The 24055-nt window shown below is 50.8% G+C and overlaps 1 protein-coding gene across 2 annotated transcripts in view; it reads left to right on the top strand.

Annotated features, from left to right (window-relative positions):
- The first annotated feature begins 761 nt into the window (after positions 1 to 761).
- Positions 762 to 24055, top strand: part of P2ry6 (pyrimidinergic receptor P2Y6) — a 23446-nt gene continuing 152 nt past the window's right edge. Inside the window, exons 1-4 of one of the 2 annotated variants that reach the window (XM_041676359.1) lie at positions 762 to 828; positions 18593 to 18680; positions 22080 to 22282; positions 22739 to 24055. The exon at positions 22739 to 24055 is cut by the window's right edge and continues 152 nt beyond it. In XM_041676359.1, coding sequence (XP_041532293.1) covers positions 22773 to 23777 — 1005 coding nt within the window. In that variant the 5' untranslated portion in view covers positions 762 to 828; positions 18593 to 18680; positions 22080 to 22282; positions 22739 to 22772 and the 3' untranslated portion in view covers positions 23778 to 24055. Of the gene's footprint in view, positions 829 to 18169; positions 18322 to 18592; positions 18681 to 22079; positions 22283 to 22738 lie in introns of those variants that run through there. The other variant, XM_041676358.1, reaches the window with a different exon arrangement.

Genomic DNA, 24055 nt, shown 5'->3' with positions numbered 1-24055 from the left:
TTTCTCTACAACGCTCCCCTCAGCCCGGAGCCCTGGCTTTGCTTTCCCCTCATCTTGATGCCACCAGAAAAGAGCAGGGGCATGGGACATGTGAACAAGAAGAGGAAGGAGAGAAGAAATAATCCCATTGGCAGGGAGGGGCCGCCCAGGCCAGTCAAGGACCCGTTGCCTCCTCCTCCTGCCCAGGCTCTAGTATGGTCTGAGGCTAGGGATGGAGAGAGCTACCAGGGTGTTGCCCTTCCTCCAAGCTTCCCTCCCTCTGAGGATCCATCCATTCTTAGTCCCTTGGGAGTGGTGTCTGGACCTGCATGGTTGGAGTCACAGACAATTGATTTGTTAATCTGGGGGTCTGGATCTCTCTTAATGGGCTGAGAAACCACGGTAATTGTTCCCTGAGGCAGTAATGAGCAAGGCTGTGCCCAAACTCAAGAGAGACTAGGAGCGGAACTGATGTGTAGCTAGGAGCCTCCTTGTGTCCAGTCCTCCATCCTCCCAGCATCCCTTGGGCAAAACAGATAGTCCAACGGTACACACTGCTTGAGTGAGGACGCAGACATGGGGTGACTGGCTCCTAGCTGGGCAGTGGCCCAGTCAGCTTTGTGCCAGACACTTGAGCAAGATCTCCGGATTGAGTTCTGGTCTTGCCACTCAGAGCCCCCTGAGACAGTGTCACTTCCCCTTCTGGCAACACCAGTTTCCTCATCTGCCCCCTCCCAGACTCCTGCCCTCTGTGGCCCAGGAACTCGGTGGCAGGGTCTGCTCCAGGAGTCCGGTTTACTCCAGCTCTCATGAATAGCAGGAGGTGCCGAAACAGGGTGAATGGTCCAGGTAACGGTGCTTCTCCTCAGGGGCTGGCCCCCGTGCACACCACTGCAGCCCTGGCTGGTGCAGTGGCTGAGCAGGTATGGGTGGGTGTGGGGGCCTCCTTCCTTCTCGTTTCCTCTACCCAGTTCTGCCCAGAACTGTGCTGTACACAGGACTCGAGTGGAGGAGATGGGGCCGTGGGGACCTGACTGTGCCTTGGGTGGGGCCGTGGAATACTGAGACAGGATTTGGAGATTTGCAGTTGTAGAAGTCTGAGTTTGAGTTCTGAATGTCACAAGACATTCTTCCTTCCTGAGCTTGGACTTCTTTTTTGCTTACTTGTTTGTTTTGTTTGTTTTTGATTTTGTTTTTTAAGACAAGGTTTCTCTGTGTAACAGCCCTAGTTGTCCTGGAACTTGCTCTGTAGACCAGGCTGGCCTTGAACTCACGGAGATCCACCTGCCTCTGCCTCCCGAGTGCTGCGATTAAAGAATTGTGCCACCACGCCAGGTCTCTAGGCCTGAACTTCTTACTTGGGGCAATGTCTAACTGAATTCTAGTAGCTGAGTATTTAAAGACCGCTCTGTGCTGGATGGTGTAGCACAGGCCTTTAATCCCAGCAGAGGCAGGTGACCTCTGTGAGTTCAAGACCAGCCTTTTCTACCAGGCCAGTAAGACTCTGTCTCAAAAAACAAGCAAACAAAACAAAACCAAAAACCTGTTCATTGTCAAATTCTAAAGAGTGCAGAGGGTCCCTGGGGAGGGGCTGGACGGGGTTCTCAGAGCCCCACAGGCACCCTGGCAGAAGAGTAAAGAGGGTCCCTGGGGAGGGGCTGGACGGGGTTCTCAGAGCCCCACAGGCACCCTGGCAGAAGAGTAAAGAGGGTCCCTGGGGAGGGGCTGGACGGGGTTCTCAGAGCCCCACAGGCACCCTGGCAGAAGAGTAAAGAGGGTCCCTGGGGAGGGGCTGGACGGGGTTCTCAGAGCCCCACAGGCACCCTGGCAGGAACAAGCAAGAAGGGGGCCAAAACACAATGCAACCTGAAGCTGACCCCACTGAGCAAACTGAAGGGGAGGAGAAACAATGAATGGGTGGGTCTGGGGAGTGGGGCTAAACCTTGCTTGGAGATTCTGTTGACACTGGACTCTGCTAGCCTGGATCCAGGGAACGCAGAGGCCCTGTGTTCAGTACTGGCCTCCTGAAGGTCTATGGAATTCATACAACTCAGAGACTACTCTCCATCCCTCAGTATCAAATGAGGTGAAAAGTGAAAGGACCTTTGCAAGCTATGAAGTGCTGTACTTTCTTCTTTTTGAGATAGTCGTACTGTGTTTCCTGGGCTAGCTTTAAACTTGACCCAGCCTTCCCGGTGCTGGGATTACGGGAATGTACCAAGATGCACTTTCAATGGTGCGACTCCTCATGTGTATAAGGTAAAGGTGTAAATGTGTAGTTTGTGAGCATGTGTGGAGCATGTGTGCCTGTACACAATCGCCAGGCCTGCGGGGGGAGTTTCTCTACACTGCTGAGACTCATCTGGCTGGGGATGAGGTGCGTGGAGCAAACCATGCATGAAGCCCTGGGATAGAGCTTTAGCCTTACACGATACTGGGTGTAGTGGTAAGCAGTCAACACCCCACAACTCAGGATTGTTGTAATACGAGCGGCGAGCTGTGTCCCCGGCACCTGGCCGCCCGCACGGCTAGCTTTACCCGAAATAATTACACGGAAACTGTATTCTTTTACACACTGCTTGGCCCATTTCTATCTAGCCTCCTCTCAGCTAACTCTCGCACCTGGACTAGCCCATTTCTTATAATCTGTGTAGCCCACGAGCTGGTTTACCAGGAATGATCTTAACCTGCGTCTGCCTGGAGTGGGAGAATCATGGCGACTCACTGACTCAGCTTCTTTCTCCCAGCCTTCTGTTCTGTTTACTCCTCCCACCTATGTTTTAACCTATCAGGACCAAGCAGTTTCTTTATTGCTTAACCAATGAAATCAACAGATTGATATGACACTCCCACATCACAGGATGTAGAGGCAAGGATCACATACTCAAAGTTATCCTCAGCTGTGTAAGGAGTTCCAGGCCAGGCTAGAGAAATGAGACTCTATATTTTTTTTCTTTTTAGAAATGCCTTACTATTTGTTAATTTCCTAGGAAGGGGGCAGGGACCACAGACTAGAAAGTAGCACTAGCTGCTGTCTCTAGCATGTCCCCTTGCCTCATTCTTAGACTGCTTCTACAGACTCCCCTGGGAGCTCCCTGCAGGTCATCAGCAGGGCTAGCAATCTGTCTGACTCCTCTGTGAGGTCCACCAGCCGCCACCTTCCCTCTAAGGCTCAGAGCTGACCGGGAGCCTCAATTGTCCCATTGAATCTTTGTGATATCCAATGTCTTCTGGAGGTGCTACTAGTATCCCATTTTACAGACAAGAAGATGGAGGTCTGTGAGGGAAAATGCCAGTCTCAGGATTTGGGGATCCAGCTGGCTAGCAGTAATACTGGATTTCAACTCCTAACTCCAAAATTTAGTCTCGTTGTTGCAGGCTGATCAATGTGGGCTGTTTGGCCTCGTGAACAACAGAACGAAAGAGGAAATGACTCGGTTGACCCAAAGCTGGAAGTGTGGGACTGGGGAGATGGCTCAGTGGTTAAAGCATTCTCCAGACAAGTGTGAGGATGGGAATTCAGATCCCTAGAACCCAAGTGAGCAGAGAAGCCCCCCAGTAATTCCGGAGCTCAAAGACTACAGCAGTGCCAGGCCGGTGGGCCAGGGTAGCTGTGCTAATGAGGCCTGGGCCCAGTGGAGAGCAACGAGGAAGATTCCAGATGCCAAATCTCAGGCTTCTGCGTGTTTGTGCAACACACAGCCATGTGCCTGCTAATTTATTGAGTACCCAAGAGACGGCAAGTGTCTCCACGAAGTGTGCGCAGCCAGGATGACCTGGAGCTTACAGAAACCTTTCTGACTACGGCAGGGTGGCCATGGTGCAAAACCAGCCTGGCTCCATAGTGAGTTCAAGACCAGCCTAGACTATCGAGTAAGTCCTTGTCTCAAAAACAAAGCAAAAATATTACTCGGATGAGTAAATTAATCAAGCTAGGGATAGAGGCACACATCTCTAATTCCAGCCCTTAGGGGGTGGAGGGAAGATCAGCCCCGTTCAGACCTAGGGTCAGGCTGAGTTTTCTCCTGGCTCTGCAGGAAGAAGGAATTGACAGTCTGTGACAGGCTCCCATTTGGGCAAAGGGCCTGGGGCCAGTCACAGCTCTTGTGGAACTAAGTCCACAGGGTGTGTCTGCATGACAGGCCCCCTCAGCGCCTGTCCCTGGGCCATTTCCCCATTTGTCTCTGAGGCAGCTTTCTATTTCTGTCTGGGTGGACTGGCAGCCCAGAATCTGACTCTTCCGTTCTGACTGTTGGTGTCTAGTTAGGGCCAGAACCCTGACCTGGGCCTGTGGCCATGACGTGTCTGCCTGTTTTTCCTGCTCAGTGCTGATCTGATGGTAACAGCTGTATGGGAGGCAGGCCCTGTGCCAGGCACACATGACTACATCAGTGGCCTTTGTGCCCAGCCATGTGCTGGGTACCAGAGCCCCAGGAACTAAGAGACCCACTGCCTGCTTAAGCACTCATAGGCTGGGGACAAGTGCAAGAAATCTGCAGCGTGGACTGGTGAGACTGCTCAGTGGGTAAAGACACTTCCTGCAGATCCTCACCTAAGTCCAATCCCTGGGACCCAGGAGGAGTGATGGCGGAAAGACAACCAGCTCCTGAAACTTGTCCTTTGGCTTCCAGATATATGCTGTGGCAAGTGTACATACACACACACACATACGTACACACATACACATACATATGCATGTATGAACACATGCACACACATACATGCACGCACACATACACAAACACACATGCATACATGTGTGCACAGTACACAAACTGTGTACTGTGTGTATATGCACGCATATACACATACATGAACACATGCACGCATGCATGTGCACTCGCATGCATGTGAACGCATGCATACCCCTAGATAATAAATAAATAAGAGTAACGAACAACAACAAAGTCTGCAGCAGCTGAGCCAGGCATCCCACGATAGCACTGGGTTACACGGCCTGGCATAGGGTGGGACTGTCCTGAGACACTGAAAGCAGCATTTAATCCAGAGTGAGGGAAATGCTGTCTCTGTCACATCAGAGAAATAGGAGTCCTGCGGTCCTGAGTGCCTTGTGCCTCCTAACAGCGGATGGCAGAGGTGATAAGGGGCATTGGAGTCCAGGGGAAAGAGAAACAGCTGGGTTGGAATCCAGCACCTGCCAGTCCTGTGGTTCTCATACACATTATTAAACCCTTAGGATCTTAGTTTCTTCATCTGTAAAATGGGCTCCTAGGGGAGGTGAAATGAGAACATGTATTTAACATGACTTGCGGGTCCTGGAGGAAGATTGTCTCTGGGCAGAGCTGAAATCTGAGGCAAAACACGAGACTCCTAAGATATTAAAACCTGGGGCCAATCTCACTTCCTGCTGTGTTATGTTTGAATCTTAAATGTTCAGACTCAGAAATCTCCCTGCCTCTACCTCCACAGTGCTAGGATTAAAGGTGTGCACCATCAGTGCAGGCTTAAAATGTATTATTTTATGTGTATAAGTGGTTTTGCCTGCATGTATGTCTACAACTTGTGTGTAGCACCTGCAGAAGTCAAAAGAAGGCGCTGGATCCTGAAACTGGAGTTACAGATGGTTGTGAGCCATCTTGTGGGTGCTGGGAAATTGAACCAGGTCCTCTAGAACAACCAGTACTCTTAACCCCTGAGCTATTTCTCTAGCCTAAGGGTTGCAAATATATATTTATATAAAATATATATTTGCTATATAAATATATATATACATTTACTATATATATAGCATGTGTGTGTGTGCGCCTGCGTGCGTGTGTGTGTGTGTGTGTGTGTGTGTGTGTGCAGGTACCTGAGGAGACAGAAGATAGCATTGACTCCCTCGGAGCTAAGGTTATGGGCAAATTGTGATAACCCTGATGAGGGTGCCCAAACCTGGGCCCTCTGTAAGAGCAGCAAGCAGTCCTGGCTAGTGAGCCCTCGGCCGGTTCCTCGCTTTGTCTGGAGACTGCATCTCAGTCCATCCTCAAGCGGTGTCAGTTCTTGTGTCTCAGCATCTCGAGTGCCGCTACTACGGCGAGTTGGCACTGTGCCCGGTTTGTGGAGCTATTTTCACTTTTCTTGGTGTGCACCTGGAGTGGAACTCCTGCTTTATATGACAATTTTAGGTTAAATTTTGAGGAACTCTTTAATTGCATTCCTAAGAAGCATCACTGGGTTTCCTGGCAATTGATGTGAAAAAGGAGAAGCAGCCTCCAAGAAGAGGATCGTGATGGATCCTTAGAAAAGCTAACCTTTTAGGAGTGAGAGTCCCAGAAGGACCATTGCATCATAAAAATAAGTTTCCTATGCCCCACACACACTCCAAGGTTCGGATGCAAAGAGAATCAAGAACTGTGAGGGGCCTGTTTTTACCACATGTGTGTAACCTGCTAGCTACATGCTAGCCTGCTCCACTTTCAGGGATGCCGGACAAAGACATAAAGCTGGTAGTTAAGGAACTTAGTTCCTCACAGCACCAGGGATGAGCAGAATATCAGCCCTTGGACCAGCTTTTGAGCTGCCACAGACCAAGGCAAAGGTGGCCAAGTAATACCTGTGTGTATATGGGCTGGGGAGACAAAAAAGGAATCTGGAGCTTAGACACTGTGTCTTCTGTGATGGGCAGTCAGCATGCTTGAACTTTGACTCAGAGGAAGACATCTTTCCTGTACCAGACAGTTGACAAACCTGACACTATCACTATCTTCCAATGCTGTTTCTCTGCTCATGAGCTCCACCAAGCGCTGCTGAACCAATGGAGAGCTGTCCCCGGGGCAGACGTGCTGGTTAGGGCTGGCATCCTTTCCTCCCTTTGTTTGTTTTGTTGTGAATTTGTTTAAAGCTATACACAAAAAAAACTTATATCATTAACTTTTTGTTTGGTTTTGTCTTATTTTGAGACAGCGTCTCACAGTGTAGGCTCAGCTGCTAAAATTTGTTACACCGATCAGGTTAGCCTTGAACCTGTGGTAACCCCTCAGTGACTGCCTGATTTTGAGAGGTTACAGGCACAGGACAACACCCCCAGCTTAACCTCTTTAAATTTTTTTTAGATTCTATTATTTTGTTTTAAGTGTGTGAGTGTTTTTGCCTGCATGTATGTAAATGCATCATATGTGCACCTGAAATCAGAAGAAGGTATCAGATCCCCCGGAACTGGAGTCAGGGACGGTTGTGGGCTTTGGGAACTAAACCCAGGTTCTCTGCAAGAGCAGTTAGTGCTCTTACTGCTGAGTCATCTCTCCAGCCCATTTAACCCTTCCTGGGAGCACACAGCAAGTCATATTGAGCACATATACATTATTGTGCGATAACTGTCAACATCTGTCCCCAGAGCTGCAATACAAGCCTGAGGCCAGCCTCAGCCACACAGTGAGACCTGCTGTCAAGCACAGAATACTCTGGACGCAGAAAGCCATGGCTCCCCCCTGCCCTGAGTCTGTGGACTCTCAGTTCTTCCTGTAGCTACAAGTGTCCATTGTTTTACTGGGCACAATATGTTTACGGTTCATCCATGTTACCGTTCATTATCAGAACTTCCTCCCTCTTTAAGACTTTGATTTGGATTCTAGAGGTGGAATTGCTAGACAATAATCCTGAGGGATGCATTTATTTATTTTAAGAAACTTCTGTACTGTTTTTTTTTTTTCACTGTGGCCGTACTATTTTACGTTTGTGCAAGTGATGGGAATTCAGGTTTCGCCACCTCCTCGTCAATATCAAATGATATCTTCTAGTTTGTGGTTGGGGCTTTTTGTAAGTATTTATTTATTGTGTGTGTTGTGTGTGTGTGTGTTCACACTGGTGGGTGTGTAGTGGAGGTGGTCATGAGCCACAGCACAAACAACCTCGTTGGAGTCAGTTCCCCCCTTCCACTCTGTTTTGGAGGCAGCCTCTCTTGTTTCCTCTGCTGCGCTGCATAGAAACGACCTTCCAGCCATTTTCCTGCCTCTCCTCCTGTCTTCATAGAAGTGCCAGGCCACAGAAGCATACCTCCACATCTGGCTTTATATATGCATTCAAGAAACAAGCATTTTTACTGACCGAGCCATCTCCCTGGTGTTCATCCCCGCTTCAGTGATAACCATTGATTGTCCTGGGTACCTCTCGGCTTTGATTCGCGTTCCCCTGAGGTGGGGGTATCCGTTCAGTACTTACTAACCACTTGCAAATCTTCTTTGGAGAAATGTTCATTCAGTTCTTCACTGAGTTTGGATTTTTTGGTTTTGGTTTGTTCTTTTGTGTGTGTATGTGGTTTGTTTTTGTGTTTTGAGACAAGGTCTTTCCATGTACCCTTGGCTGGCCTGGTATTTGTTCTGCAGACCAAGCTAGCCTTGAACCTGTATTAACTCCTAACCAGACAAGATTTTCAAATACCATCTCTCATTTTGCAGAGCTTTCTACTCTGATAATAATGTTTCTTTTTGCACAAAGATTTTTAAGTTTTTTTTTCTTTTAAGATTTATTTATTATGTATACAGTGTTCTGTCTGCAGGCCAAAAGAGGGCACCAGATCACATTAGGGATGGTTGTGAGCCACCATGTGGGTGCTGGAAATTAAACTCAGAACCTCTGGAAGAGCTCTTAACTGCTGAGTCATCTCTCCAGCCCAAGATTTCCAGTTTTGATGAAATTAATGAATGCCATTTCATTGCCATCACCTGTGTATTTAGTGTCAGAGTGGCAAGGGCTGGTTTAATTGAACAGTTTGTCAGCTCACGTAACGGAAGGTTTGGGTCTGCCACATTCTCTTTTTCTGTTCTCACTCCTATCTTCGTTGCGTTTCTACACGCTCACGGTTCTTCCCACCGTTCTCACCACAGCCTAGGAGAAAAGAGAGAAAGTCTTCCAAGCTAGGCACAGAAACATTCCTGAGGCACAGTCTGATTGGTCACTGGTGAGTGGTTTGGAGGGGCGCTCTGATTGGTCAGCTCTGGGTCCAGTGGAGTAAGATTACCACCGAGTAGGAAGAGCCCCTGGACAGGCAGAAGGTGTGTAGAAAGCTGATGGGCATCCCAGGTTGGTCAGAGGACAACCCTCATGGTGGACTTTCCATGGATATAGGGAGATTCCTTCTAGTTGGTTCTAAAGACTCCCTGGAGGAGGTCTCCTATGGAGACCCGAAACTGATAAAAAGGGTGAGCGCAGGGCTGCTTTCTCCGCCATCTCAGGTCCTCCGTAGCACAGCCATGGTGATGTGGACTCTCGAGCTCACAGTCAAGAGCCGTTCCTCTGTGTGTCTTGCCTCTCATCCCGAGGAGATAACGAGTCCTATCTCACAGGCTCTTATGAGGCTGGAATGGGTACCATAAGCTCCAATCATCTGTCTCATGCTTATCTCTAGTTTCTGCCTCTTTTACCCATAGTTGCCAGTATACTGCCTGGCTTCTCCTGCTCTGCTCACCACCTTCAGGGCCCTCTGCCCTCTATTTACACTGCCTGAAGTGCCCTTGGCCTCTTGGCTCACTTAGCTGTTTCCCTGCCACTTGCTCCTTGGTGAGGCTTCCCTGCCTGCAGAACCCCTTCCTGCTTAAGTTTCCCACTGTCTGCTTAGAGTGATGGGAAGAGTTCCTGCTCACACCGAGCTCCCTGTCAATGCATTTGCCTTCAGTGGGAGCCTGCCAGCCACCAGTATGAGAACAGTGCAGGCCACCCACGGAACAAGGCAAGCACAGCTGGTCCCTGCGTGAGAGACAGGGTGGATGGGTGCTAAGAAGAGAAGTCAGCAGCCTGGATTATGTGGAACTTGACTCTGGGAAGTTGGTGAGGATGTCAGGGTTTTGCTGAGCCAGGTCTGCTGGCTTGTGGAAAGAGGGTGAGCTGACAAGTGAAAACACAGAGGACTAGCAGAGCCTGGGGGCTGCTGTGAAGCAGGGCCCAATGCTCCCAACAAGAAAAAGGCAACGGACAGGCTCCAGTCTATGAGCCTCTTCTTGGTAGGATGGAAAGACCTTTTTTCTTGTGTAGCCCAGGCTGGCCTCAATCTCACTGTGTAGCTGACTCTGGGTCCCCCTGGGTCTACCTCTGCAGTGTTAGGCTGCAGATGTGCATCACCATGCAGCTGACTCTGGGTCCTCCTGGGTCTTCCTCTGCAGTGTTAGGCTGCAGATATGCGTCACCATGCAGCTGACTCTGGGTCCTCCTGGGTCTACCTCTGCAGTGTTAGGCTGCAGATGTGCATCACCATGCAGCTGACTCTGGGTCCTCCTGGGTCTACCTCTGCAGTGTTAGGCTGCAGATGTGCGTCACCATGCAGCTGACTCTGGGTCCTCCTGGGTCTACCTCTGCAGTGTTAGGCTGCAGATGTGCGTCACCATGCAGCTGACTCTGGGTCCTCCTGGGTCTACCTCTGCAGTGTTAGGCTGCAGATATGCGTCACCATGCAGCTGACTCTGGGTCCTCCTGGGTCTACCTCTGCAGTGTTAGGGCTGCAGATGTGCGTCACCATGCACGGTTTGTGCAGTGCTAAAGATTGAACCCAGGACTTCAAGAATGCAAGACAAACAAAATAGTAACTGTCTTCCTCGTGCCATTCCATAGGTTCTCTCTGTCCCTTCCCCACCCCATGTAAAGACTCGGGGACTTGGTCAAGTTTGTAGGCTCCAAGATAAGAGCACACATCCCCATGCCAGGGGGGCGGGGAGATGCAGGACCAGGACACCAAAAGCTGGTACTGTTGATGAGATCATCACACCCCAATTCCAATTGGCTGGATATGACCCTGAGCTCCAACACCCAAGAAGAAATCAGACCAGGTCCACTGTACTCTGGAACAGATGGCTCAAGGTTCTTCCTTGTTTTTCCCTGTCTGGCCTGCCACTGCAGAGACAAAGCCTCTCAAGGGAGGGAAGAGCTTCGTGAGAGCCGTGCTGAATGCCAGTGTCAGGCAGGGGCCAGAGGCTGCTACCATTTGAACTCTGCCCTGCCCCAGCTGAATGCGCGGACACTCACCCCAACAAGCAGATGACTGTGCTGTCCCAGAACCAAATGCCTCTCTTCCCTTGGTCTCGGTTTCCTGTCATGCAAAAGTGGGTACAACACAAACAAATGAATTCTAGGGGCATCCCTCTGCTCTCAGAGACGGATGACCTACATGGGCCTCAAGGGGATCAAGCACTGGAACCTTCCAAATTCCCAGAAACCTGAGTCAGTACCTTGCTTTTCCTGGAGCAGGGAGCCAGACTGAAGCAGTGGGAGTGGGGTAGGGACACAGAGGTGCAAAGGTCCCTCCAGGTCGACCGAGGGCTCCCCCAGAGGGAACCACAGAGCCACCTAGTCCCAGAGTCCTGCTAGTCCTGCTGCCTCCTTTCTTTCTTTTATTTTTCTGTTTTTGTCTGTCTGTCTGTTTGTTTTTCAATACAGGGTTTCTCTGTGTAACCTTGACTGTCCTGGAACTCACAATGTAGACCAAAAATGGCCTCAAATGCACAGCGATGCACCTGCCTCCTGAGTGCTGAGATTAAAGTCATGCGCCACCATGCCCACCCAGCCCAGTCACCTCTTTCTAAAGTTCCCATGTCACGGGGCCCCACATGAGCTTCACCTGCAGCCTCTGCACCCCTCACCCCTCCAGGCTTGTCAGGGCATTCTGGAGGTTTCTTTAGGAGCGCCCCAGTCTCATCTTGCCTCATCTAGGGGACTGGGAGCTTGCTGTTTCTCCTCACTCTGTCCTGTGCTTGACCATGGGGGTGTGAGCAGAGGGTGCAGGCGGGAAGTGGAGGATTGGTGTAGGCGGGAAGTGGAGGATTGGTGTAGGCGGGAAGTGGAGGATTCATTCACAAGCTTGACTATGAAGGAGGAAGAGACAAGTGAGGTCAACGGAGAACTTTTGTTGAGAGGAAGTGCAGGCTGAGGGTAAGGAATCAGCGCAGGGGAGCTAAGGAGGAAGGGTACAGAAGAGTACAACTGAGGGGGTGGTGGGGATCAGGAGGGAGGAGGGCGGAGCAAATGGTTCATTAGGTGGCCGGAAGTTGAAGCCGGCTTATCTGAGGGCTGCTGGGGTCAAAGGTGTAGAAGTGAGAAAAGAGATTAAATAGAGGGGAGTGAGTTCATGCCAGGGGAGCACAGGGCAGACAGAGGGACCTCACGTCCTCCAGCAATGCTTAGCAAGGTGTCATGCTAAGGGGTAGCGACTTACTAGCTGTGTACACGTAGGTCTGGGTCCTGGAGTGGGGTGCAGGTGGCACAGAGAGGTTGGGGTGCTACTGCGCCAGGGTGGAAGTGGTGATTCTGGGAGCCCACAGAGCAGACAGAAGCCAGCCTGGGTGCCTGGAAGAGATTCCGATTAGAGAGGAGAGGCCTAGAGACACCAGAGGACAGAGCAGAGAGCCGAGGAAGGCAGGCAGCCTTTCCCCCTTTCAGTTGGGACTCTTCCCACCCCAAACTGCTCAGAAAGCCAGACAAGCAGCTCCAGGAGTAGCCTGTACACACACCCATCTCTGCTGATCCTGGTCCCCCAAACCACATACTGCAGGCTCTCCGCACCTCCAGCAGATTTCTGCTCCTCGTGCCGGTGTACACTTACCTGAGCCACGCCGGGAATTCAGTTCTCCCACAAGTACTACTGCGCACCTACTGCATGCCCTGCACTGTCCCAAAGGAAGGGCGAAAGCCTGGCGATTACATCCCGGTGGAGAGGGCAAATCACATAAATCTACAAACAAGTAGAACAGTTGTTCAAAGATGGTAATGTTCACTTGAAATCCAAGCACTTTAAGAGCTAAGACAGGAGGATCACCTCGAGTTCCAGATCTGTTTAGGCTACAGAGTAAGACCCTGCTTTAAAAACAGAAACAAATGGTGTACAGCTCAGTCGGGAGAGTGTTTATCTACGAATCCCTGGGTTCATTCTCAGACTGCCCGAGCTCAGTGTGGAGGCAGGAGGATGAGAAGTTCAGAATCATCTTCAGCTACATAGTGGGTCTGAGGTTAGCCTGGACTACAAGAGTTCCTGTCTCAAAAGAAAAAAAAAAAAAAAGGACCAGGCAGTGAGGGCAGACACCTTTAATCCCAGCACTTGACTTGAGAGGCAGAAGTAGGCAGATCTCTGTGAATTCAAGGTCAGCCTGGTCTACAGAGTGAGTTCTAGGACAGCCAGGTCTACACAAAGAAAACCTGTCTCAGAAAACCAAAAAAAAAAAAAAAGAAAGAAAGAAAAAGAAAGGAAGGAAAGAAGGAAGGAAGGAAGAAAGAAGAAAGGGAAGAAAGAAAGAAGAAAGGGAAGAAAGGAAGGAAGGAAGGAAGGGGGGAGAAAGGGAAGTAAGGAAGAGAGAAAGGGGGGAAGAAAGGGAAGGAAGGAGGAGGTGGTGAAGAGGAATTGCTGATGACATCAGGTAACAGAGCTAGCCCCCAGGCCTACCTAAGGTCAGTCTCCTAGACACACATACTAGGAGAGAACTGACTGACTCTTCCGAGTTGTGGTCTGACATTAAAAATCATATATATAAATAAGTAAATGTAGTAATAAAAGTCTAAAGGTACTGAGAATAAAAATATAACAGATTGGGGAAATCCCACACATATGTAGGTTGTAATTTTAGCTAGAATGGCAGAAGAGAACCTCCCAGGGACAGTGACCTTTGAGTGACATGAGTCACCGTACAGCCTCCCCCATTTCACACTGAGTCAGGTTTGATACCCTCCAAATGTCCCTCCTGGGCCAGCCTCAAACACCTCCAAATCCCTCTTTCACCTCCATGGGTTGGCCCCAGGTCCACAAGGCTCACAGCAGAGGTTTAGAGCTGTATGACAGAAGGAAATGCCTACCTCTCTGGTGCTGGGACTTCAAGTATGTACCACACTTGGCCACAAGATTTGTTTTGAAGTTTTCCTGTCAACCAAGTGTGCGGCCTAGGTTTCCTGGATCTGGATGTGAGTTCAGAATCCAGTGGTGGGAATGAGGAGCTGCTGATAAGTGGTCTTGGCACGACCTCCCCAGGGTGTCTCAGGTCCCGGAGGCAGGCTGTGCTGGAGAGAACTGCTAACTTAGAAGCATAGCTCAGGGAGCGTTCTCAACATAACCTATGGTAACCTGGGAGGGAAATGAGCTTCATGTCAAGGGGAGTATGCAAACAGGGACCAGACAAGTCATTGGGAGGCTTCAGGGGTCTCCTTTTGGGGGAGAAGAGGGGTTCTCAGATGATCTTAAGACCTGTCTGGCCCAGCAAGTCCAGAATCCAGAGTCTGCCACTGACCCCTGGTTCTGGGGTCAGAGGACATCTTGTCTCTGTCAGGTGGGATCAGGCTTCAGGAGACGTGAGTGATGTTTACAGCAGGTCTCAGACAGGACTCTGCTTCTCATGAGAAGTGAGGGGTCCTCTGAGGATCCCTCTGGCCTAGCCTTACACATAGAACCTTGCATGGAACCAGATACCTTTAAGCCTCGGTGTCTTGTCTCTGAAATGGGCAATAAACAGACAGTGTGTGTGAACAGGCTGTGGAATCAGGTAGGCTTAGAGGTACAACTCCTGTGGCCATTCCCCTAGCCCCCAGCAAATATGTCATCAGTTAAGATGGCTCAGTGGGTAAAGATGATGGCCACCAAGCAACCTGAGCTCAGTCTCACATGGTGGAAGGAGAAAGCTGACCCGTGGCATGCGCGCGCGCACGCACAGACACACACACACACACACACACACACACACACACACGGTAATTGACTGAACCCAATAGCATCGAGGATAGAGCCCTGTGGCTTATATTCATGGGCAGGATTCACTCATCCAGGATCTCCAGGGAACTGGAAGCCGAAAAGCAAAACAGGTCTTGTGTCCAGTATCTCACAAAGTGGGAGGGAGGAAGTCAGTCTTTCTGATCCAGACCAATGGCCCTGATTCTTAACCTCCATTGTTTTAACTTATTCCCGGGAAACGGTGCCACGAGGGGTCTATTGTGTACACAACAAACTCCTAACCACTTTGGCTTCAGGTTTCTGGTAGGGAAATGTCACCCCTCTTCCCAGCACAGACTTTATCATTACTCAAATCTGCATCCAGCTCCCAGTTGGCCACTGATTCACTGTCACCTTGGACAAGTCATCAACTTGTCTAAGCCTCGTCATCCCTGTGACAAAATCTGAGGAACAATCACTTAAGGATTTATTTGGGTTCATGGTTTCCAAGCTTGCCTTTTCTTGGCCTGCAGCAATGCAGAAACGTTATAGCAAAGGGCTTGGTGGAACAAAGCCGCTCCCCTATGGTGGCCAGCAGGTAGAGAGGGGGAAGAGGAGAAGGAGAACAAGGCGTGTCCTTTAACATCTCACCCTCATGACACACTTCCTCCAACCTGTCCCTATCTACTCACCCATCCAACGGGAACTGTGCAAGAGCCAATTCATAGAGAAGGTCAATGCCCGCACCATCCAGGCCCCAGTCTAGTGTTACCAGCTGGGGACAAAGCTATTAACACAAGGTTTTGTAGGGCAACACATCCAGACCACAGCTACCTGACTCCTTATCTGCAAAGTGGGACCAGCACAGCACAGCCCATCCCATGTAAGATCCTGGTACCAGAGTCCTTATCCCAGTTCTGGCTTCCATTGGACAGTCACAAAATTAGCAGTGAGTATCAGGGACGATGGGGACCCAAGGATGTAAAGTGACCTTTCTAGAACATACAGCAAGTGGAGCCCAAATGGGTTCTGCTGTCCCACCAAAAGCTACTGAGGTGACCGTGGTCACTCTGAGAACTGCCACGGTGCTCCACCAGGCAACAGTTCCTCTGCCCCACGGTGCTCCACCAGGCAACAGTTCCTCTGCCCCACGGTGCTCCACCAGGCGACAGTTCCTCTGCCCCACAGTGCTCCACCAGGTGACAGTTCCTCTGCCCCACCTGCCCTCCTCTTCTAGTTTCCCAGGCAGAGATGATGGGATTCTGGACAAAACTCCGTGAGAGGAGGTGGAGACCCTACTGTAGGTCAGAACTACAGTCAAGATGGTGATTTAAAAATATATATTTAAAGCAAAGTGGTGGGGACTTGCGCCTTTAATCCCAAAACTAAAGAGGCAGAGGCAGGCAATCTTTGTGAGTCTGAAGCCATCCTGGTCTACAAAATGAGTTCCAGGACAACCAGGGTTGTTGCACAGAGAAAACCTGTCCAGAAATACACATACACATTTTTTTTTCCTTCGACAGGGTTTCTCTGCAGCATTGGAGCCTATCTTGAAACTAGCTCTTGTAGAGCAGGCTGGCCTCGAACTTATAAAGATCCACCTGCCTGTGCCTTCCGAGCGCTGGGATTAAAGGCTTGTGCCAGCACCGCCCGGCCACACACATTTTAACTATGTATATGTGTATAGGTATGTGCAGATGATTGTGGGTGCCTGTGGAGGTCAGAGTGCCAGACTCCCGAGAATTATAGACACTTGTGAGCACTTGATTTGAAGACTGTGAACCAAACTTTGATCCTCTGAAAGAACAGTATAAGCTCTTAACCACTAAGCTATCTCTCCAGCCCCTTTTTTTCTTTCTTTCTTTCTTTCTTTCTTTTCTGAGATAAAAATTTCATGTATGCCAGGCTGGCTTTGAACTCACATAGCTGAGGATGACCTTAGACTTTGGGTCTTCCAGCTCCCATCTCCCCATGCCTGTGCTGTAGAGCACTGTGAACTGGAGCCAGGGTTTAGTGAACTAACATTAAGCAAGTACTCTACTGACAGCTCCATCTCCAGCTCTTCTTTCTAATTTGCTAGGTAGCTGAGGGTGACCTTGAACTCCTAATAACCCTGACTCTACTTCCGAAGTGTAAGGATTGCAGGCCTGAATCACCACACCTAGTTTTGGATGGTTGATATCAAAGGACAGAAGCCCAGGTCTAGTGGACTGAGGCAAAACAAGAATTGATTGGCTTGTACCACCACAGTTCAGTGGGAGGCTAAAGCCTTCAGCATAGCTGGATCCAGAAGTCCCATGGTGCTCCCTGTCCTTACTCTGCCACCCTTGGATTTTGACAGCCCGCTCCTCGTGGTTGTAGCTCCAGGACACAGCATCATGCCTGGCACAGAGTTCAGGCAGCTGTGGCAACTCCAGCCTCACTCCTCCTAGCTCTGCAAGCCTGACAAAACCTCTCTCCTTCTCAACCATTGGTCAGAACTCCAATCTGGACTTCCAGGTGCCCAGCGGGGAGTCACACCATCCCTGAGGTGGTCATGGGGCCCAAGGATCCCACTCCTCTCACATGGGCAGGTCATGTTCCCACATCCTCAAGGCTCTGAAATGATCTTTTGCAGGTCCACCTGCAGGGGAGGCCAAGTGCTAGGCCTGAGCCCTCTCTTCCACCATCACCGGAAGCCTGGTTCCTGGGGCTCTATGCTCTGCAGTCCTCTGGGCTGAGCAGTCACTGGGTCCACAGTGATGGGAAGGGATGGCAGAGCCTGTGGTCCCAGAATGAGGAATTTCTACACAAGGAAACAAAGGAAGGGGCCCCAGTCCCAGGCTGCAGCTGCTTCTTCATCCTCAAAATGAGCTTTCAGTTCCACTTGGTCCCTGCTCCACAGAGGGGGAAGGGGAAGTAAAAAGAGAGAAGAGAAAGCAGATGCCTGCTGCCTTGTTCTGGCTTTGCCAACTGTAGCCTTGTGAGACCAGAACTGTCTCCCAGGTACCAGGGACTGGCATAAGAAACCGACCTCAGTCTGTCTGGAGGTGGGCTCCAGGGTACTCAGGCTGATGCCACACAGGGTCAGGGCTGGGTGGTACCTGGAATAGAGGGTGTAACTCTGTAAGGAAGGGAACACAGCTACCGTTAAGTTTCTCAGGCTCAGAGGGGTTGGATAGCAGGGCTCTAAGCCACACAGCAGGCTGGGTCTTAGCCTGACTCAGAAGAAGGAAGCCAAGTCTTAACCCCACCTGATCCTGCACCTTTGCTGCTAAATTCACAAGGCTGGGTGGGATACAGCAAGGGGGTTTCCCAGCGTGGCTTCCCAGCAGGCAGGGAGTCCAAGTTTGGCAGCCTCATCTCAGGTCCAGAGAGAGCAGGGAATGTTAGTAGGTGGTGACTCAGGCTTCCAGCTCCTGCCTCTGTCCCACAGGCTTCCTCGCCCCTCCAGACACGGAGGATCAGTCAAAGGGCGTCCTGCGACTCCGGGATCTAAGGGTACCAAGAGCGCCGAGTCAGTTCTTCCTGGCGTCTGCACTCCGTTGACGGTGCTGCAGAACCGACCTCATAGTTGTGACCTGGACTAAGAAAAGAAAGCAAGTAGAGGTTGTCCCTCGGTGGGGTGAGGGCTGCAGTGTTTTTGCTGGTGGTTTGCCCAGGAACCTGGAGTAGAGATGGGCAGAAGATGCGGCATCATAGCGGTACTCCGGGCTGGACACGCAAGTGGCTGCTGTGAGCTGCATTGAAGGGTGAGGTTCAGACAGAGGCCTGAGCTTGTTGAGGTGGGTAAATAAGAGGAAATCTGAGGAGGGCCAGAGGAATGGGGTTTGCTCAGCGCCGGCCTGACAGGAGGCCCCTGCAGCACGGGCACTAGTCTTGTCCTCGTCAGCTGTCCACTAGCGCCATCTCATGGCTTCAGGCTCTCATTGCAGGAACCACCTCAGTCCCGGCAGAAGCCACAGCTATTTAGAAGTGTTAACCCATGCTTTGCTCCAGGGCCAGCACCCCGTCTTCCCTTAGGTCTTCAAAGTTGCCTCAACCCTGACCGACGCTGGGCCACAGGAGACTGTTCTGGGAACACCACAAGGAGCTAACTACTGGGAAGAAGGTAAGATTACCGAGCCTGCTTGGATATCCTGGCACACACCCAAATAAACGGTAGGTGCCCAATTTATACACAGCTGGCCAAGTGTTTTCCTGCTCTTCAACCTTGATCTCACTTTGGTTCAAAATTTTGGCTCTCCCTTGGTTCCCCAGTCCTGTAAGGTGGGCTTGGGGTAAGCTTCTGCATGGATATCACTTCTACAAGTGACAGAGTACCAAGAGTCCTTGCCTACGGTATTTCAACGTACAGGTGGCAACTGTCACATTGTAGCCAGCAGCCGAGAGAGGCAGTGGGAGCAGAGGCCCAGCTTGGATCCGTTCCCTGAACTGCCCTCCCCACACCCACTTGCCTCAGTGGCTCCACAATGAAAACCATCTTCAGGCTACCCTCCCTGAAGAACCGCGAGGAGCCATCTCTCATCCTCTCTCTCACCCTCCCGGTGTCCCAGCAGCTCCACAGCCTCTTCTGCGCCCGTCTCCACACCCACTCTCATGCCTGGGTTTTTGTGCTGTGACTGTTAACAGGGATATGTGGGGGGAGTTGATGACAAACAGTAGGCGCTTAATAAAGGGGCATGTGGGAAGGGAAATGTGAGAGTAGCTGGGTAAGGACGGACCTTACCAGTGGATTGCCATCTCGAGAGAGGTGCGGACAGGAATGTTAGTAGATGACCTACCAAATGAATGGAAAATGGAGGATGGGTACAGGGTACAGGATCAGAGAAGTTAATGGATTCCTGGTGGCTAAGGGAAGGACTGGGAACTGTCATAACCCACTTAACAGATGAGAACACTGAGGGAGAGCTGGGTCTGTGAGGCTGGGTCCCTTTGTGCCCTCCTCCCATGGTTGGACAGAGTTCTGGGATGGATGCCTTTTGTTCAGCTGTTTCTGCCAGGCTAAGGTGTGGGAATGGCAGGGAGGTGCCCTCCACACACAAGGGCTATTTCAGTCAGAGCCAGCAGGGTCAGGGAGCAGAGGAAGCTGTCCAAAGTGAAGCCAGAGGTGCTACAGCGTGGCTGAGGACCCTTCACCCCAGCACATTGGTACCACAGACCCAAGATGGTGCTGGGTGCTGCTTGTAAGTCTGCCGTGAGCAAACGGGCCAGTGCCGGGTGGGACAGGCGTGGCTGGGAACTCAGAAGGAGGGCTGAGATGAGACGGGCCCAGGAGCACAATGTGAAAAGATCAGCACAGATGGACAGGCCAGCGATGGTGCTAGGTCTGTTGCAGTGGCCATGCAGTGTTGGGAACAGTGTGATGACTGAGGAAGAGCAGGAACGAGAAGAGTGTGGAGAGGACAAAGCCAGAGGACTGTACAAGTTTCCTCGAGAGCAGAGGAACCTCTTGAAGGGTTCCTATTGCAGGCAGCATAGCTGGAGTCCGGAAAAAAGCTGTGATCTGAGATAGTCTAGGCCTTAGGGTCTGAGAATGAATGACAGATATGATAGCCAAAGCCAGTTACTGCTCACAGTTGGGGTCAAAGGATCCCTCCCTCTCTTCACTCCCTGCAGGAGGGGAACACTCAGCTCTTGGTCCTCAGAGACAGAGTGCAGTGTCATCAGGGAGCAGATGGTGCCTGAGGCCTATTCAGAGGCCTTCTTCTGCAGCTCTTGCTCCTTCCCAGGGGATGAAGTCTTAGAAGGACCAGTCTCCCCCGAGGCTGGAGAAACAAGAGGCCACTACAGTTTCATCCATGTGAGGCCAAATCTCTCTGGCAGTGTGGTCAGAGAGCCCCCGGCCTGCTAAGGGAGGGACACAGGACACTGCACCGAATGCACTGAGAACCATCGGGTCATCTGGGCCATCAGATTTCTCAGGGGGTCTTCCTTGATCAAACCTTATTTTTCTTAACCCAGAATGAATCCACAGCCTCTCACTTCCTGTGGAAACAAAAGAAAAATCTCTTCTCCAAAGTAACATATCCATTGACTTAAATTTTGAAGTCAAGGCATTTTCAAAATATGTAGGTTGGATTAATCCAGTAACATTAATAATCAAATGTCTTTTAGCAGCTGTTGCTCCTTCCTTAGCAGTCAAACAATTCAAAGACAACACAATAATATACAGTGTCCAGACTCTCTGTGTATTTTCCGTCTTTACATGGAAGCTGAGCTGAGGCAGATGGGAGCTGGGAGCGTTAGTTTTTCTCTTGAACCAAGGTAGCTAGGTTTGGGTTCCAATTCCTAGAGCTGAAATTTCAATCCCAGCTCTGGCTTGGGCTCATGGCTAGAAAGCCTCAGGCAAATGGCTTCTTCATAAATTTGTGCCCTAATTTGGTGTTAGGCACCAAATGAAGCACAATTAATAAAAGCCCAGGGTCAGAAATTGGGGTTCAACCTGAAGATCTGAAAAGCAAAACAGCCAGCTACTGGCTCTTACCTCTGCCTCAGTCTGAAATGGCGATCCTTCCTCTAGGAATCTCAGAAGGAGACTGCATCTGAGAGCTGTTTCCTCACATTTTTTTTTTTTTTTGATTTTTGAAACAGGGTTTCTCTGTAGCTTTTTGGTTCCTGTCCTGGAACTAGCTCTTGTAGACCAGGCTGGCCTTGAACTCACATAGATACGCCTGCCTCTGCCTCCCAAGTGCTGGGATTAAAGGCGTGCACCACCACCGCCCGGCTTCCTCCCATTTTATAATCCTCTCTAGTGCTAGGATTAAAGGCGTGCACCACTGGGATTAAAGGCATGCACTGCCCGGTTTCTATGGCAACTAGTGTGGCTACAGAGATTAAGGGTGCGTGTCATTATGGCTACTGAGATTACAGGTGTGTGTTACCATGACCTGGTCTGTAAGGCTGACCAGTGGGACTGTTTTACTCTCAGATCTTCAGGTAGTCTTTATTTATTAAAATGCAATTCAAATGCCACTCCATACGGATGAACACCGTCCCCAGCCAGGATAAATTTCTCCTGGGAAAGCTTTTTATTTAGTTATAACATTTACATCTAGTTTCCACGTCTCTAATGCTTGGTCAGTGTGATTCCCGATTGGTTCCCCCTGAGAACTGGGGCTTCCCTCTGGCCACCAGGAACCACCTCTGCTTGTTCTTTATGCCTTTTGTGAGTTTTGCCTGCTTGTATGGTTTTGTGAGGGTGTCAGAGCCCCTGGAACTGGAGTTACAGGCAGTTATGAGCTGTAATGTGGGTGTCGGGAGTTGAACCGGGATCCCCTATAAGAGCAGTGCTCTTCATCTGCATGTATGCTTGGGAATGTTCATTCATGTGTGCGCAAATACCAGAGGTACTGGCTCCTTTGAAGCTGGAGTTACAGACTGTGGGCCTCCTGGCTTGGGTGCTAGACCCAAGCTGCTGTAGCCTCTGCCCCACACTCCACTCCCACCCACTAAAGTCGACTGGAAGGAAGTTTCCCGGATCACCTGAGTCACCTCTCCTGTTTTACAGATGAGCTGTGACTGAAAGAACATGGGTTTTGAAGGTGGCATTCAGGCTGGCGTCATTGGCGTTTTCCTCGGTGAGCTCTCAGTGTGTGCACTGTCCACAGGGGTAAACTAAGAGCCACCAGAGAAACGTGGAGGAACAGAGGACGTGGAGAAACACCAAACCTGGTACTTCCTCATAAAAGGTCTTCCATCTGCATGAGACAGGTACATACCATTGCCACAGTCCTACCCCACAGAGATCTCAGAAGTCTTCTAACTTAATGACAACATTCTTATTCCTCCAATAGGGAGGTGAGGAGGTAAATCCCCACTCCAAGGTCACAGCTGTGATTTGAACTCAAACCCACCAATCCTGCCCCCCCCCCCCCCGCCCACACACACACACAGAAGAGACAATTGACTGGGGTTGTGAGAGATGAAGAAGTTTACTAGGAACACTGAGAGGAAATGAAATACTAGAGAAACGAAATGACTTTGATTTCTCTCAAGCTTGAGCTTCATTGGAATACACATTTCCATAAGAGTTCTGTATGGATCTTTATGGGGCAATGAGCCTTAAGAGGAGACAAAGTTAAGGACTTAGTTGTTCAGATATCTCAAGGCATAGTGCCGAGTGAGCTGGTGAGCTTGGCACTGAGAGGGTGTGTTTCACTTCCCCAGATTCTCCAAGCATAGGAAAAGCAGTTGGGCAGTAATGGAGAGGGACAATGGCACCATCCAGACACCAGGCTTGCCGCCCACTACATGTGTCTACCGTGAGGATTTCAAGCAACTGCTGCTACCCCCAGTGTACTCAGTGGTGCTGGTGGTGGGCCTGCCGCTGAACATCTGCGTCATCGCTCAGATCTGCGCATCCCGTCAGACCCTGACGCGCTCGGCTGTGTACATCCTGAACCTGGCACTGGCAGACCTGCTGTACGCCTGCTCACTGCCCCTACTCATCTATAACTACGCCAGAGGGGACCACTGGCCCTTCGGAGACCTGGCCTGCCGCCTCGTGCGCTTTCTCTTCTATGTCAACCTACATGGCAGCATCCTGTTCCTCACCTGCATCAGCTTCCAGCGCTACCTGGGTATCTGCCACCCGCTGGCCCCCTGGCACAAGCGTGGCGGTCGCCGTGCTGCCTGGGTGGTATGTGGAGCTGTGTGGCTGGCCGTGACAGCTCAGTGCCTGCCCACAGCAGTCTTTGCTGCCACGGGCATCCAACGCAACCGCACTGTCTGCTATGACCTGAGCCCACCCATCCTGTCCACCCGCTACTTGCCCTATGGCATGGCTCTCACGGTCATCGGCTTCTTGCTGCCCTTCACAGCCTTACTGGCCTGCTACTGTTGCATGGCCCGCCGCCTGTGCCGCCAGGATGGCCCAGTAGGACTTGTGGCCCAAGAGCGGCGCAGCAAGGCAGCCCGTATGGCCGTGGTGGTGGCGGCTGTCTTCGCCATCAGTTTCCTTCCTTTCCACATCACCAAGACAGCTTACTTGGCGGTGCGGTCGACACCCGGTGTCTCTTGCCCTGTACTGGAGACATTTGCAGCTGCCTACAAAGGAACCCGGCCCTTTGCCAGTGCCAACAGTGTACTGGACCCTGTTCTCTTCTACTTCACACAGCAGAAGTTCCGGCGGCATCCACGTGAGCTCCTACAGAAGCTCACAGTCAAGTGGCAGAGGCGGAGTCTGAGGCCCCAGGGCAAACCCTGAGGCACTGGCAGCTGCATATTTGCCATGGGGGCCATGGTGCCAAAAGCTTCCCCCACAAGCCCAAATTTTACAGAGAAGTAAAACTTGGTTCAACAGGCCTTGGCCCGGCCCTAAAGAAGTTCTACATCCACCACAAAGCTAAGACACCTGTATTTCAGGGGCTGGTCAGTTCGTGCTTGTTATCCCAGAACTCAGGATGTTATGACTGGAGGATAACAAGCTCCAGGCCAGCCTGATCCATGGGGAAACCCTGCCTCAGACAATCCAGAGTTGGGGCT

This window comes from Microtus oregoni, unplaced genomic scaffold (assembly GCF_018167655.1).
Source record: "Microtus oregoni isolate MIOR12 unplaced genomic scaffold, Mior012 000027F_ref0000203, whole genome shotgun sequence".
NCBI classification, from domain to species: domain Eukaryota; kingdom Metazoa; phylum Chordata; class Mammalia; order Rodentia; family Cricetidae; genus Microtus; species Microtus oregoni.
This window is presented reverse-complemented; position numbering and strand designations above follow the sequence as displayed.